Source organism: Oncorhynchus tshawytscha, linkage group LG11 (assembly GCF_018296145.1).
Source record: "Oncorhynchus tshawytscha isolate Ot180627B linkage group LG11, Otsh_v2.0, whole genome shotgun sequence".
In the NCBI taxonomy this organism is placed as follows: domain Eukaryota; kingdom Metazoa; phylum Chordata; class Actinopteri; order Salmoniformes; family Salmonidae; genus Oncorhynchus; species Oncorhynchus tshawytscha.
In genome coordinates, this window is record NC_056439.1 from 6627642 (window position 1) to 6643447 (window position 15806).

The 15806-nt window shown below is 42.7% G+C and overlaps 1 protein-coding gene and 1 long non-coding RNA gene across 5 annotated transcripts in view; one reads left to right on the plus strand and one right to left on the minus strand.

The window, feature by feature from the left end:
* The window catches only part of LOC112261341 (zinc finger protein 184-like), a 307911-nt gene extending 295630 nt beyond the window's left edge, over positions 1–12281 (minus strand). The window contains exons 1-3 of one of the 4 annotated variants that reach the window (XM_024438053.2): positions 11449–12270; positions 10940–11070; positions 9119–10740 (exon numbers count right to left, since the gene is read on the minus strand). In XM_024438053.2, the coding sequence (XP_024293821.2) occupies positions 9589–10740; positions 10940–11070; positions 11449–11740 (1575 nt within the window). In that variant the 5' untranslated portion in view covers positions 11741–12270 and the 3' untranslated portion in view covers positions 9119–9588. Of the gene's footprint in view, positions 1–9118; positions 10741–10939; positions 11071–11448 lie in introns of those variants that run through there. The other 3 variants (XM_042330493.1, XM_042330492.1, XM_042330494.1) reach the window with 3 other exon arrangements.
* On the plus strand, positions 11737–15705 carry LOC121847813. Its single transcript, XR_006084677.1, has 3 exons — positions 11737–11830; positions 12353–12480; positions 14173–15705. It is a non-coding gene; the product is annotated as an uncharacterized LOC121847813 (long non-coding RNA).
* The last annotated feature ends 101 nt before the right edge of the window (positions 15706–15806 follow it).

The window sequence follows — 15806 nt, forward strand, 5'->3', positions numbered from 1 at the left end:
TGGAAAAAAAGACACACACACCCATCCCTCGTCTTACCAGACGTAGCTTCTCTGTTCTGCCGGTGCATGGAAAATCCCACCAGCTCTATATTATCTGTGACGTCGTTCAGCCACGACTCGGTGAAACTTAAGATATTACTGTTCTTAATAATTCATGTGCCATTGGTAGGGTAATCGTAGGTCATCAATTTTATTTTCCAATGATTGCATGTTAGCAAGTAGAATGGATGGCAGTGGGAGTTTACTCGCTCGCTTAAGAATTCTCAGAAGGCAGCACGATCTGCGTCCTCTTTTCCTCCGTCTTTTCTTCATGCAAAAGACTGGGATTTGGGCCAGTTCCCGGGAGAGCAGTATGTCCTTCTCGTTGGACTCGTTAAAGGAAAAAGCTTCTTCCAGTTCGTGGTGAGTAATCGCTGTTCTGATGCCCAGAAGTTATTTTCATTCATAAGAGATGGTAGCAGCAACATTATGTACAAAATAAGTTTAAAGAATAAGTTAAACACAAAAAAACTAGCACAATTGGTCAGGAGCATGTAAAACGTCAGCCATCCTCTTCAGCGCCATCTTAACAAGCTCCCCTATGGCAGATAAATTAGGATGTACATGTAAGCAAATGAAAAGCTATGCATAGCCTTTCTGAAATAAACGGGCCAAATTTGATGTACTGTAACTTTTAATGTTACACTACAGTGCCTTTCAAAAGTATTCACCTGCCTTGGAATTTTTCCTATATTGTTTCATTATAATTTTTTTTTGGAAGAATATGGCACCACAACAAACCTGCCAAGAGAGGGCCGCCCACCAAAGACTCACGGACCAGGCAAGAAGGGCATTAATCAGAGAGGCAACAAAGAGACCAAAGATAACCCTGAAGGAGCTGCAAAGCTCCACAGCAGAGAATGGAGTATCTGTCCATAGGACCACCTTAAGCCGTACACTCCACAGAGCTGGGCTGTACAGAAGAGTGGCCAGAAAAAAGCCATTGCTTAAAAAAATATATAATATGTTGGCCAAAAGGCACGTGGGAGACTCTCCAAACATGGAAGAAGGTACTCTGGTCAGATGAGACCAAAATGGAGCTTTTTGGCCATCAAGGAAAACGCTATGTCTGGCGCAAACCCAACACCTCTCATCACCTTGAACACCATCCCTGGGACTGGGAAACTGGTCTGAATAGAAGGAATGATAAAGGGTGCTAAATGCATGGAAATTCTTGAGGGAAACCTGTTTCAGTCTTCCAGAGATTTGAGACTGGGACAGAGGTTGACCTTCCAGCAGGACAATAACCCTAAGCATACTGCTAAAGCAACACTCAAGTGGTTAAGGGGAAACATTTAAATGTCTTGGAATGGCCTAGTCAAAGCCCAGACCTCAATCCAATTGAGAATCTGTGGTATAACTTAAAGATTGTTGTACATCAGCGGAACCCATCCAACTTGAAGGAGCTGGAGCCGTTTTGCCTTGAAGAATGGGCAAAAATCCCAGTGGCTAGATGTGCCAACCTTTCGAGACATACGCTAAGAGACTTGCAGCTGTAATTGCTGCAAAAGGTGGCTCTACAAAGTATTGACTTTGGGGGGGTGAATAGTTATGCATGCTCAAGTTTTCATTTTTTTTGTATTTCTTGTTTATTTCACAAAACATATGTTGCATCTTCAACAGGGTAGGCATGTTGTGTAAATCAAATTATATAAACCCCCCAAAAATCTATTTTAACTCCAGGTTGTAAAGGCATCAAAATAGGAAAAATGCCAAGGGGGGTGAATACTTTTGCAAGCCACTGTATGACACCAACCTCAATCACGATAACATGCTGGGTTGAGGTTCCACTCCCCTCATCAACAGCTAAGGGTTGGTCATCTCTCCACGTATTGTGTCCTGCCGGCTTCGCAAAGCTCCTGTGGTCTCCAGTGAGATGTCCTTCGCCTGAGAAAATTATTGGGGGAAAAGGGGTGCTTAAGTTTGGTACTGTCAATATTCAACACTATATGGTACACTATCACTATTGACACTGTCTAACAATTGGCAAGGATAAGGTTACACTTCTCATAACTTCTTGATATACTATGATTGATTGACTGTTCCATGCATCACATTCTTTTGGAGTATGATAATTCAACATTCAGTTTATCAATAATCTACTTAGAATATTATCTTGTCTTTGTGCAATAATCATTTGTTCTTAATTGGTCTGCCTAGTAAAACAAAGGTCAAATAAAGTTGTGCAAGATGGGGTTAGTATTGCATACTATCCAAAAACTGTCCAAGACCCAATTCTGGACAACACATCTGAACACATACGCAGAGGAGAACGGGGCGACAGGCCCCGCAGCATCCGCATTCTAAAAAAAATGTACCCCTTGCAGTTCCTCTGTATCGGTCGAGGATCTTGACACCACTGGGACGACTGGCGAGGGCGCGCTCTCGGATTGTCCTCTCTGCGCGCTCCCGTGCCACCTTCAGTTCCATTAGCTGTAGTTTCCTCCTCAATGCCCTGTTTTCTTTCTGGCTTTGAGTTATTTCCAAACGAAACACTGCATAGTCGTCGTCTACGAGTTTACATATATCTGCCACGGCTGAATTCGCTAGCACCTCAATGATGGAGGCTATTTGAGTGTGGAAAACCATACAGTTAGCCATTGTTACGTTTAGCTAACGTTAGCAACTAGCTAGCTAGCGTTACCTAAATAACGTCTATCAACCAAGTCCTGTCTCCAACGCGAATTAAATACAACATTGGGTAAGTATGTGATGCTGTGCAGTTAAATTAGTCATATTTTTAGTTCCATCGTGTTAATAAACATCTAAATAACAACAATAAAAACGCTGACGTGGAAGTTGTTCTTTGTCATTGTTTACTTCCGTTTACACTCTTCTTCTTGTGAGTTTCCAGCAGACTAGTCGCTGTATTGCTGCCTTTCTCAGGTCAGAGTGCGAATTACACATTTAAATACACTACATTACCAAAAGTATGTGGACACCTGCTCATCGAACATCTCATTCCAAAACCTTGGGCATTAATATGGAGTTGGTCCCCCATTGCAGCAATAATAGCCCCCACTCTTCTGGGAAGGCTTTCCACTAGATGTTGTAACATTACTGCGGGGAATTGCTTCCATTCAGCCGCAAGTGTATTAGTGAAGTCAGGCACTGATGTTGGCTGATTAGGACTCCAATTCATCCCAAAGGTGTTCGATGGGGTTGAGGTCAGGGCTCTGGGCAGGCCATTCAAGTTCTTCCACATCAATCTCGACTAACCATTTCTGTATTGACCTCGCTTTGTGCATGGGGACATTGTCATGCTGAAACAGGAAAGGGCTTTCCCCAAACTGTTGCCACAAAGTTGGACGCACAGAATCGTCCAGAATGTTGCTGCAGCGTTAAGATTTCCCTTCACTGGAACTAAGGGGCCTAGCCCGAACCATGAAAAACAGCCCCAGATCATTATTCCTTCTCCACCAAATTTTCCAGGTGGCCCTATGCATTGGGGCAGGTAGGTAGCATCCTCTTGGCATCCGCCAAACCCAGATTCATCCATCAGACTGCCAGATGGTGGATCGTGATTCATCACTCCAGAGAACGCGTTTCCAATATTTCAGAGTCCAATGGCAGCGAGCTTTTCGCCACTCCAGCCGATGCTTGGCCCTGCGTATGGTAATCTTAGGCTTGTGTGCGGCTGCTCGGCTATGGTAACCAATTTCATGAAGCTCTCGCTGTACAGCTCTTGTGCTGACGTTGCTTCCAGAGGAAGTTTGGAACTCGGTAGTGAGTGGTGCAACCGAGGACAGACGATGTTTACTTGCTACGTGCTTCAGCACGCTGCGCTCTCATTCTGTGAGCTTGTGTGGCCTACCACTTCGCAGCAGAGCCATTGTGGCTCCTAGAAGTTTACATTTGACAATAATATCACTTACAGTTGCCTCGGGCAGCTCTAGCAGGGAAGAAATTTTACAAACTGACTGGTTGGAAAGGTGGCATCATATGACTGTGTCACGTTGAAAGTCACTGAGTTCTTCAGTAAGGCCCTCCTTACTACCAATGTTTGTCTATGGAGATTGCGTAGCTGTGTGCTCGATTTTATACATACTTTTGTATACATAGTGTATGTCAAAGATTTAAAGTGGGGACTCTTGCTTCGCAAGCCTCACTAATAAACCATCCTTAATACTGAATAAGAAGTTTTGTGCTAATATAACAATTTACAAATATTACACTTGTCTTTCATCTTTTGTTATTCACAGCCGATACAGATACTGTACCTATGAACATTTTGTCTGGTGGTGCTGGGGATACCTTGCCAAGCATGTCAGTCATATTACCTTCCTTGATGGTGTCCTAGTATCATACAGGCATAGCCTATCAAATAATGACATGTAGCTAGCTATAAACAAAACATAGCTACTTACCAACAACACAGCAGTCTCGGGTTTGACGGTTGACAGCCCAAGTAGAAGCTAGTTGGATAATAATCCAGCTATTCCAGATGGCGCCGACAGACATGGCAGCTCTACTTCTAGCTCCGAAGCAACTTTGCAGTATTTTTTTTGTTGTGTGTTATTTCTTACATTATTAGCCCAGAATGTTTTTTTTGTGTTATTACATACAGCCGGAAATAACTTTTGGATATCAGAGCTGCGGTAAATCACCAGCATTACGACCAGGAATAAAACTTTCCCGGATTGGATCCTTTGTTCGTACCCCCCAGGGCAATTTAATATATTCCAGAGGCTGCTCAAAGACGCGCCGGAGGAGAAGAGGTGTTCAGAGTGGACTTCTAGTGCACACCATCCATCGCTTCCTGGGTATATTACGCTCATGTTCAGTCTCTGGACAATAAAGTAGACAAGCTCAGGGTGAGAATCTCCTTCCAGAGAGACATCAGGGACTGTAGCATACTCTGTATCACCGGAATCATGGCTCTCTAGGGATATACTGTCCCCGTCCATACAGCCAGTTTGGTTCTCAGTTCATCGCGCAGACAGGAATAAAGAACTCTCCGGGAAGAAGAAAGGTGGTGTTGTATGTTTAATGATGAACTACTCATGGTGTGATTGTGATAATACAGTAACTCAAGTCCTTTTGTTCACCCGACCTAGAATACCTCACAATCAAATGCAGACCGTATTACCTATACTGTTTTTATTTATTTACTTTTCTGCTCTTTTGCACACCATTATCTCTACCTGTACATGACCGTCTGATCATTTATCACTCCAGTGTTAATCTGCAAAATTGTAACTATTCGTCTACCTCCTCATGCCTTTTGCACACATTGTATATAGACTCCCCCTTTGTTTTCTACTGTGTTATTGACTTGTTAATTGTTTATTCCATGTGTAACTCTGTGTTGTCTGCTCACACTGCTATGCTTTATCTTGGCCAGGTCGCAGTTGTAAATGAGAACTTGTTCTCAACTAGCCTACCTGGTTAAATAAAGGTGAAATAAAAATAAATAAATAAAAAACCTCCCAAGAGAATTCTTGGGATTATTCGGTTATAGTCACAGCTGTGTATATTCCCCCTCAAGCCGAAACCACGAGACGGCCCTCAAGGAACTACACTGGACCTTATGCAAACTTTAAACCACATATCCTGAGGCCTCATTTGTTGAAGCTGGGGATTTTAACAAAGCACATTTGAGGAAAACGCTACCAAATTTCTATCAATACATTGACTGTAGTACTCGCTTAGGAAAAACACTAGACCACTGCTACTTTCCTTTTCGAGATGCCTACAAGGTCCTCACCTGCCCTCCTTCTGCAAATCAGATCACGACTCCATTTTGCTGCTCTCTTCCTTTAGGCAGAAACTCAAACAGGAAGTACCTGTGCTAAGGTCTATTCAATGCTGGTCTGACCAATCAGAATCCATGCTTCAAGATTGTTTTGATCAAGCAGACTGGGATATGTTCCGGGTCGCCTCTGAGAATAACAATGATATATACACGGACATGGTGACTGAATTCATCAGGAATCGATAGGGGATGTTGTTCCCACGGTGACTATTAAAATCTACCCAAACCAGAAACCGTGGATAGATGGCAGCATTCATGCCAAATGAAAGCGCAAACCACCGCATTTAACTATGGCAAGGTGACTGGGTATATGGTTGAATATAAATAGTGTAGTTATTCCCTCCATAAGGCAATCAAACGGGTAAAACATCAGTACATAGACAGTGGAGTCGCAATTCAACGGCTCAGACACGAGACGTATGTGGCAGGGTCTACAGACAATAATGGACTACAAAGGGAACACCAGCCACGTCACGGACACCGACGTCTTGCTCCCGGACAAGCTAAACACCTTCTTCGCCTGCTTTGAGGATAACACAGTGCCACCGACATGGCCCGCTCCCAAGGACTGTGGGCTCTTGTTCTCCATGGCCGACGTGAGTAAGACATTTAAGCGTGTTAACCCTCGCAAACCTGCCGGCCCAGACGCCATCCCTAGCCACGTCCTAGGAGCATGCACAGACCAGCTGGCTGGAGTGTTTACAGACATATTCAATCTCTCCCTATCCCAGTCTGCTATCCCCACTTGTTTCAAGATGTCTACCATTGTTTCTGTACCCAAGAAAGCACAAGTAACTGAACTAAATGATTATCGCCCCATAGCACAACACTTCTGTCACCATGAAGTGCTTTGAAAGGCTAGTTAAGGATCATATCACCTCTATCTTACCTGTCACCCTTGACCCACTTCAATTTGCTTACCGCCCCAATAGATCCACAGACAATGCAATCGCCATCACACTGCACAAAACGAAGGAGCTGATTGTGGACTTCAGGAAACAGCAGAGGGAGCATGCCCCTATCCACATCAACTGCAGTGGGGAAGGTGAAAAGCTTGGCATACACATCACTGTCAATATGAAATGGTCCACCCACACAGACAGTGTGGTAAAGAAGGCGCAACTGCTGGGCTGTTTCACCGCCTGGTACGGCAACTGCACCACCCGTAACTGCAGGGCTCTCCAGAGGGTGGTGTGGTCTGCCCAATGCATCACCGGAGGCAACTGCCTGCCCCCCAGGCCACCTACAGGCTACCATCCAGAAGGCGAGGTCAGTACAGGTGCATCAAAGCTGGGACCGAGAGACTGGAAAAACATGTTCTATCTCAAGGCCATCAGACTGTTAAACTAGCCGTCTAACACCCGGTTACTCAACCCTGCACCTTAGAGGCTGCTGCCCTATGTACATAGACATGGAATCACTTGTTAAACTAGCCGTCTAACACCCGGTTACTCAACCCTGCACCTTAGAGGCTGCTGCCCTATGTACATAGACATGGAATCACTGGCCACGTTAATAATAGAACACTAGTCACTTTAATGATGTTTACATACTGCTTTACTCATCTCCATATGTACATACTGTATCCTAGTCAATGCCACTCCATCATTGCTCGTCCTAATATTTATATATTTTCTTAATTCCATTCTTTTACTTTTAGATTTGTGTATTGTTACTACTGCACTGTTGGAGCTCGGAACACAAGCATTTCGCTACACCCGTAATAATAACTGCTAAATATGTTTGTGACCAATACAATTTTATTTGAAATCTACATGCTGGCCATCTGCCCAAGGTTGTTGAACAACTTTTATGGAAGCCCATTTTCACTCCTATTTGCAGAGCGAAATGTGCGTGCGCTGCAGACTTAACAACAAATGCCCACATGGTTGGGGGCGGACCACAGCTGGGGGTGTTGTCTCTGGGCAATTAGGCATCATTGGCAAATGTAAATAATCCATACCCAGCCCTTCAACAAGTTGTGACAAGCACACTCACTAAACTCTGTTTTGGACAAGACTAACTTCACACTTTGTAGTACATTTTGACACTAGAATTAATGTTTGACTTGTATTGATGCAACATGGGCCATTTAAAGTTGGAGATGTTAGTTCTAAGGGGCAGTTGACCTTGAACAAATCACCTACTCTGTAACATGGACTCACTTGGTGAAATAATAGGGGTTGACATGATTTTTAAATGACTCCACCTTCCGCTGTCCCCAATTCATACAACATCTGCAAGGTCCCTGAGTCAAGTAAAGCACATATTAAAATAAAGCTTTTATAAAGCCTCATAAAGAAGGGCAGTGATTGGTAGATGGGTAACAATAACAAATCAGACATCGAATATCTATTTAAGCATGCTGAAGGTAATTTCCTTACAAAAAATATTTCAGTTTTGAAACTACAGTAAAAGTGAAATAACTGCAGTTGACTGGTATTTTGGACACAGTAATTGCAGAATTACTGTTAATTATAAGTTATACTGCACTATTTTGGATGCAGTATTTGCAGTATACTGCAGTTATACTGCACTCTGACTGCAATCTTTTTTTCATAAGGGTTAAGCTGTGGATGATGTATTAAACCACTCAGACACATAAAAGATGCAGTCGTCATTCTGAACTGAGCTGCAGGACAGGAAGTAAACTGCTCAGGAATGTCCCCATTAGGACATTGGTGATTTTAAAACGGCTACAGAGTTCAATGGCTGTGATGGGAGAACTGAGGATGGATCAACAACATTGTAGTGACTCCACAATATTGACCTAAATGACAGAGTGAAAAGAATACAAATACACAGAAAAAAAGTATTCCAAAACATTCCTGTATACAACAAGGCACTAAAGTAATTGTACTTTTTTGGTTGCTTAAATTCAAAGCCTTATGTTTGGGGCAAATCCTACACATCACTGAGTAACTGCCTCATTTTCAAGCATGGTGGTGGCTCTAAACATTGTCTGGGTATGCTGGAACTCTGCAAAACTGGGGGGGTTTTCAGTATAAAAAGAAACTGGATGGTGCAAAGCACAGGAAGAAGCAGGTTTTCCCCAAGGATTTTTTCTGCTTTACACCAGACACTGAGAGAGGAATTCACCTTTCAGCGGGACAATAACCTACAAGGCCAAATCTACATTGGAGTTGCTTACCAAGAAGACAGGGAATGTTCCTGTGTGGCCAAGTTACAGTTTTGAATTAAATCTGGGGGTGAATACTTAGCTAATCAAGGTATTCGTTTTTATTTTTCATTCATCTTTCAAAAATGTTGGAATCTTTCTTCCACTTTGACATTGTAGATCATTGACTAAAAATGACAATTCAATCCATTTTAATCATACTTTATTACAAAATTTGAAGAAATCCAAGGATGGTGAATAAGTCTTAATGAAAAGTCCCATTATATGTTATTAAACATAAACAAGTTTTAAATACACCATTACAACAAAAAATCTGCATGAACTTGATACTGCATTCATTTTCTCAAGTGTTTTGGGAAGAAGAAAAAAAATAGTTGAATGGAAATAATTAAATAGGCATTTATGAACATTATATATCCTCCACAGTAGAAACACAATTATATAACAGACCTTTTAGGCTTATATATGCCTTATATATCACACAATGTCTGGATGCAATATTCTACCCGGGAATATTCAACACTGAAATCTGTTACTCTTGTTATTCCAAATTCATCTGTGGATCTTTTCTGATGGCAACAATGAAAATTAATCTTTGTCTATAATGCAGGGTTTGATCTAAACGTCAGAAGCAATCGAGTGGAATGTTTAATTTCTATGTTAGAGTTGAATGGTGTTTTTGCTGGTGTGTCCTGAGGTAGCTCCTCTCTGAGAACCTTTTCCCACAGTGTGTACAGGCGAATGGCCTTTCTCCAGTGTGGACCTTCAGATGCATCTTCAGCTGGTCCTGGCGGGAGAACCTCTTCTCACACTGGGGGCAGCTGTAGGGTTTCTCCCCAGTGTGGACCCTCTGGTGCCTCTTCAGGTGGTGCTGGTGGGAGAACCTCTTCTCACACTGGGTACAGCTGAAGGATTTCTCCCCTGTGTGGACCCTCTGGTGACTCTCCACCTTCTGGAGGCAGCTAAAGCCCTTGTGACAGAACTTGCAGAGGAACCGTTTCTCTTTTGTATTGCCTGATGTTGCTCCCCCTCTCTGAGCCTGGGCTCTAGCCCTGTCATTTGAGTTCAATACCTCATCAAAAAGAACGCGGCCGTGTGAATCAGAAGGCCCCATTGACGTGGACACTGGATCGCGATCCCTGAACGCGTGTAAAGGGGAGTGGGTTGCGACATTTGGATTTCTCTCTAAGCTTTCCCTGTAGTCTAAGTAGTCACTGGTGTTGCCCTGCGAGTGTCCTATGTGAGTTTCGTTTGCATTCCATGTCAGAGGAGTGTCGTCCTCCACTTTTACAATCATGTCATCTAAGACTATAACCTCCCCTTTCTTATTTAGGCACCGTTCAGAGTATACACTACTACTGTACCGGTTCCAGTCCCCTCTCATTGGATTAGTCTGTGTATCTAAGTCCACAGATATATCACTAGGTATCATCTCGGTCTCTGTAGCATATGAACAGGACGGATCATTGCCAGTCTGTAACGCATCACCTGTGTCCTGATGTGATAGAACTGTCCTCGGGCTCGGGTTACCGTAAAGTAAATACTCTGAGCGAGGAGCAGGAGGACAGCCCAGTCGCCCCAGCCCCGTTAAAGTCTCCGTGTCTGTCTCTGACTTGAGTACGGCGGTCGGCGTTCCACTGACCTCCGTGCTGCTGCGTCGGGTCCTGGGTTGCACTGGGGCAGTTGTTGGGTCATCCATGGCTACAGGGGGCACTCCAGTCTGGATGTCTCTGCTGTGCTGTGGGTCCACCTCTCCTTCAGACCTCTCCAGCTTGACCTCAGGGCCATCAGCCTCTGCATCTGCAGACTGCAAAGGAGAGAGGGTTACTACCAGTACATGAGTAGAATTTGATAAATATGTTGTAAGTCTCACAAGCTCCCCATTGGCAGATAAATTAGGATGTACATGTAAGCAAGTGAATAGCTGAGGGAAGCCTTTGAAATAAATGGGCCACATCTGATTTACAAAGTAACTGTAATTTGTAATGCAACACTATTACACTAACCTCTATCATGATAATGTGCTGGGTTGAGGGTCCACTCCCCTCATCAACAGTGATTGTTTGGTCATCTCTCCATGTATTGTGTCCTGCTGGCTTCACAGAGATCCTGTGGCCTCCAGTGAGATGTCCTTCACCTGAGAGAGTGATTGAGGATAAAGAGGAGGTTATGTTTGCTACTGTCAATGTTCAACGCTATATTGTACACTATTGACAGTTTGGACACTGTCAACAATTGACAAGGATGTAACGTAACACTTCTTGATATACTATTTATTGATCTCTGTATTATGTTCCATGCATCACTTTGTTTTCATTGAGTAAATAATAGGAAATGCAGTTAATCAAGAATATGGTTAGAATATGATAGTGTCTTTGCGAAAGATATTTAAGTAATCAGGAGAATTATTGCATACTAGCCAAAAAACTGACCATGGCCCAATTAACACATCTGAACACATGTGCAGAGAACGTGGTGACAGGCGCTGAGCTATATATTTTTCAGCTAAATGTACCTCTTGCCATTCCTCTGTATCGGTCCAGGATATTGACACTACCCGTAGTCGTACTACCTGGGACGACGCGTCCTCGCGTCATTGTCCTCTCTGCGCGCTCCCGTGCCTCCTTCAGTTCCAGTAGCTGAAGTTTCCTCCGCAATGTCCTGTTTTCTTTCTGGCTTTGAGTTATTTCTAAACGAAACACTGCATAGTCGTCGTCTACGAGTTTACAAATGTCTGCCACGGCTGCATTCGCCAGCACCTCCATGATGGAGGCTATTTGAGTGTGAAAAACCATACAGTTAGCCATTGTTAACTAACGTTAACAGCTAGCTAGCGTTACTTATATAAAACCTATAATTTATGTCCTGTTTCCAACGCGAATTAAACACTACCTGGGGTAAGTATGTGATGCTGTGCCGTTAAATGAGTCATATGTTGAGTTCTAGGGTGTTAATAAACGTCTAAATACAACAATAAAATGCTAACTTTGAAATGATTGTTCACTTCCGTTTACTTTTTTTTGTTTGGTTTTCCGGGAGACTACGTCTTCAGTAGGTTTAATTCCGGTTGGTATCCAATATTAACGTTACATTACCGCCATCAGCTGGACTGGAGTATAATTGGGAAAAGGAAAAACCCTGCCAACTAACCCAACATTCATTAAAAACTCACCCCCAATTCCGCTATGTTGATCCTATCTGATCATACACCATGCCAACAGCCTGGGAGGACAGAACACTACCATTCAACACACCATGTAACTCTTCCGTAGTCATTTCTCGTAATCCCAAGCACTTCTCTGCAGCTGCCAACACAACACCTATTTTCTGTGATTTACATTCCATTCCTGCGGTACAGTTGATAACCATGGCAATGAACGCTAAAAAGCCAACCTTACTGAAGCATGTTTCGTTTGTAGGCCTATCACTCTACTGACAAAGTCTACTACTCAACTGGAGCCTCTTAGGATCCTTGACCCATCTTCACTGCCTCCGCATACGACATCTTCTGACTAGATGCTTTGTTGCGTATTGCTGCCCTTCACAGGTCGGTGTGAATCGCACATTTTGTTCACAGAAAAGGGGAGTAGGAAAAAAGAAATTGCACCTCCATCTAACCCTTCATATACACCACTATCCCCAACAAACCCACCACCCCTTCCCACTACTTTGGCCCTAACGAATATGGAAGCTTTTCTCTCAAAATTCCCTGTAGTTCTTCTGCTGCTGCTACTAAAAAAAATCTATATTCTGGGATTTCCATTCCATCCGTGCGGTACAATTAATGACCATAGCAATAAACACCAAGAAGCCAACCTTACTAAAGCCTAAACTATTCAAGTCACTCTGCACTGGCCTACTACTCACAGGGATCCTCTCAGGATCTCTCACCCATAGCGCTCCATCTTCTACTTTCCTCAATGCCTTAGCATATGACACTTTCCGCTCTGCTCTCACCCTGGCAACCTCACCCTGTCTCACTCGCACAGGACATTTCTGATCCCCAGCAACATGGCCGCCCCCACAATTGACACAGCTTTTCACACCAAAATGACACACACTTTTGTCCCACTGTAGGGGGTTTGGAACAAATGCTTTTACGGGATAACTTACATGTCCTAACATTACTTTATCAGGTAATAACTCTGTATCAAAACTCGAAAGTACCGACAGGGTCACTTCAGTCTTGCGTTCTCCACCGGGTCTGCGTCACACCAAACGGTGCCCCCTTTTACACTGAAGAGAGGATCTTATTGGTTAGGATCATAGCTCAAAGGGTGTGGTCGTTCCATTTGATTTCAATAACTTTTTGATTTGATGCCAACTTTCTACACATTTGCACATTGTAGAAGTGGTCAAGAAAGTGACTTTTTGGGTCTGATTGCCAAAACATTTAGGAGATAGAGGTGCTTAAAGTTGATCCATTTTGCACCATTAGACATCCTGCGCACTGACGTCAGTTCAACGTCTAGTTTTGATTTACATTTGGTTGATTTGTCAATTAACCTGAATTAAATGTAAAATCAACAAAAAATGTAACTGGATTTAGGTTCAAAGTTATTAATTTGTATGACTTTTTAAAATAAATTATAAAATAGTTTGACAACCCTGTTTGTAAGCTCTTAAATTCTATCAAACTCAACTGTTTATCTTTCCCAGTGATGAAGACATGGATGTCTCATGGTATGGTGGGGTATGCAAATTTGATAAACTTTGAGCACCTCTATCTCCTAAATGTTTTGGAATTCAGGTCCAAAAATGCACTTTCTGACCACTTCTACCATGGGCAGACATGTATAAAGGGGTGTGGTCAAAAGTTATTAAAATCAGATGGAACGACCCGAGAATGACTATTCCATCTACGTTACCTCAGTGTGGTAAATATTAAACTCTCCTTGTTCTAGCCTAGGTTTACTGTTTCTCTAAAAACATTTACTCAAGCCTGTTTCAAATGACAAGTTAACAAAGGGTAATGAGGGGTATGTGGTTAATTACCCTCTTACCCCAAGACACATGATAACTATAATATGTCAGATAAAGAATGGTTCCCAGATATCCCCTGTGTAAAACTCAAACCACAGTGCTTTCTCCCCATTGTGGACACTCCTATGTCTGGTAAGGTTACTCAGGAAAGAGAAGCTCTTGTAACATACTTTGCACATGAAAGGCCTCTCCTTGGTGCTTGGCCACATTGTTTCCTGCTCTGTTCATCATGGATACTGTGGTGTTTGTATCATAGGAACAGGAGGGTCTGTCTCTATCAGCCCCAGGCCGTGTATCATCCCTGCACTGAGACTGTGAAGAGAAGGGTCTGGGCTGCAGACTGGATCCCTGACTGGAGCCTCTGTCTCTCTGATGACCACCAGGACTGAGGTTGTTCAGTCCACTAGTCCACTGGTTGTGTTCTGTGTGGTGGTGGAGTCTCTGTCCCTCGTGGTTCGTTCCCGGTTCTGATTTGGGAAGGACGAGCGACGGCTCCTGATCCAGGGTCCTGATCCGGGGCCAGGGTTTGTGACCAGCAATCTCAAAGGTTCTACTCTCTCCTCTCACCAGCAACAGCAATATCAGCAGGTCCTCATTAACAGAATCTATGGCAATCTTTGGTTGTTTATACTTTAATAGCTAAACACATTTGTTCATATATATTGTTCATTTATTATATCTGTGTCCATATTGTCCATGAGTTTCTAGTAGATAGACCATATGGTTCAAGAGAAAATAGTCAATTTAATGAAAAAGTTATCTAATCAACATTGGCAAATTGACTTACTTTCAATTAACTCTATTGACTGGGTTCACAACTGACACCAGTTTGACAACAAATGCACGTTGACATTATAAAATAAATAAGCATGTTAAAAAAAATATATTTCCTGCTGTAACCCTCATATTAAGCACCAATGGTATTCACTAAGGCCCGATTCTGACCCGAGGTGAACCTGTGTAAATGGAATGTTATTCCCTTGTCATGCACTTTTCTCTCTATGCGTATCCTGATCTTGAATGTAAGCATGAGAGTAGCATGCTATTCACCTGCTATTCGTTTAGGGTGTAGAACTAAGAAATGAAGGTGTGACAGGGGTGTGTTTACAGATAAGGTGTATTCTGACTTTGACTTAATTCCCCTCATAATTCCACCACCTTTACATGCGAGGACACCATGAATAAGGTCGCCGCAAACCTGCCAGTTCCAAGTGTAAAAGCATCTACCTTTTACAATAGAATTAACAGCATTCTCCATGCACTGTAATTTCTAAATGGACAAGAGCTATTGATAAGAGCTCGGTAAATGAGTAATCCGTTTGTGGAGAAGGGGATTGTAAATACACATAGCAATTGTTTTTAATTAATTTTCCTAATGATCCCTGGAGATGAATGGAAAACCTCATATGGAAGCAAACTGAAATTCATATCAACATGACATTTATTGCTGCCCCTTTTCCACTGTGAAAAAGGCTACAAATAGCTGTGCTGTTATTCAGAATTTGAATTGTGTGCCCTCGTAATTTGATGCATATGCGCTTTAGAATGTTTGAATTATAGCCTATACCCGGGTATTTCTCAGTTTGATTTTACAATTTGTATCATTTTCAAAATGTGCCACTATCGGGAGTAAATCAGTAATACCCACATACATTTATAACGGTCACTTGTGTTAGTTTTCTTCAATTTGGAGCCTACATTTTGCATCATTCTATTCCCTTTACCTTTCTTTCCTCTGTCACAACCTTGTAAATTGTTCCTGGGGGTCGCTAGGATTAGTGGATCATATTAGGCTAACGCTGTGCAATAATTTGGGACATGTAGACTGTCTTAATCATTATGGAACTCAGACCACACTTAGCAGGTTAAACCTGGAGCCTGGCGCACCGT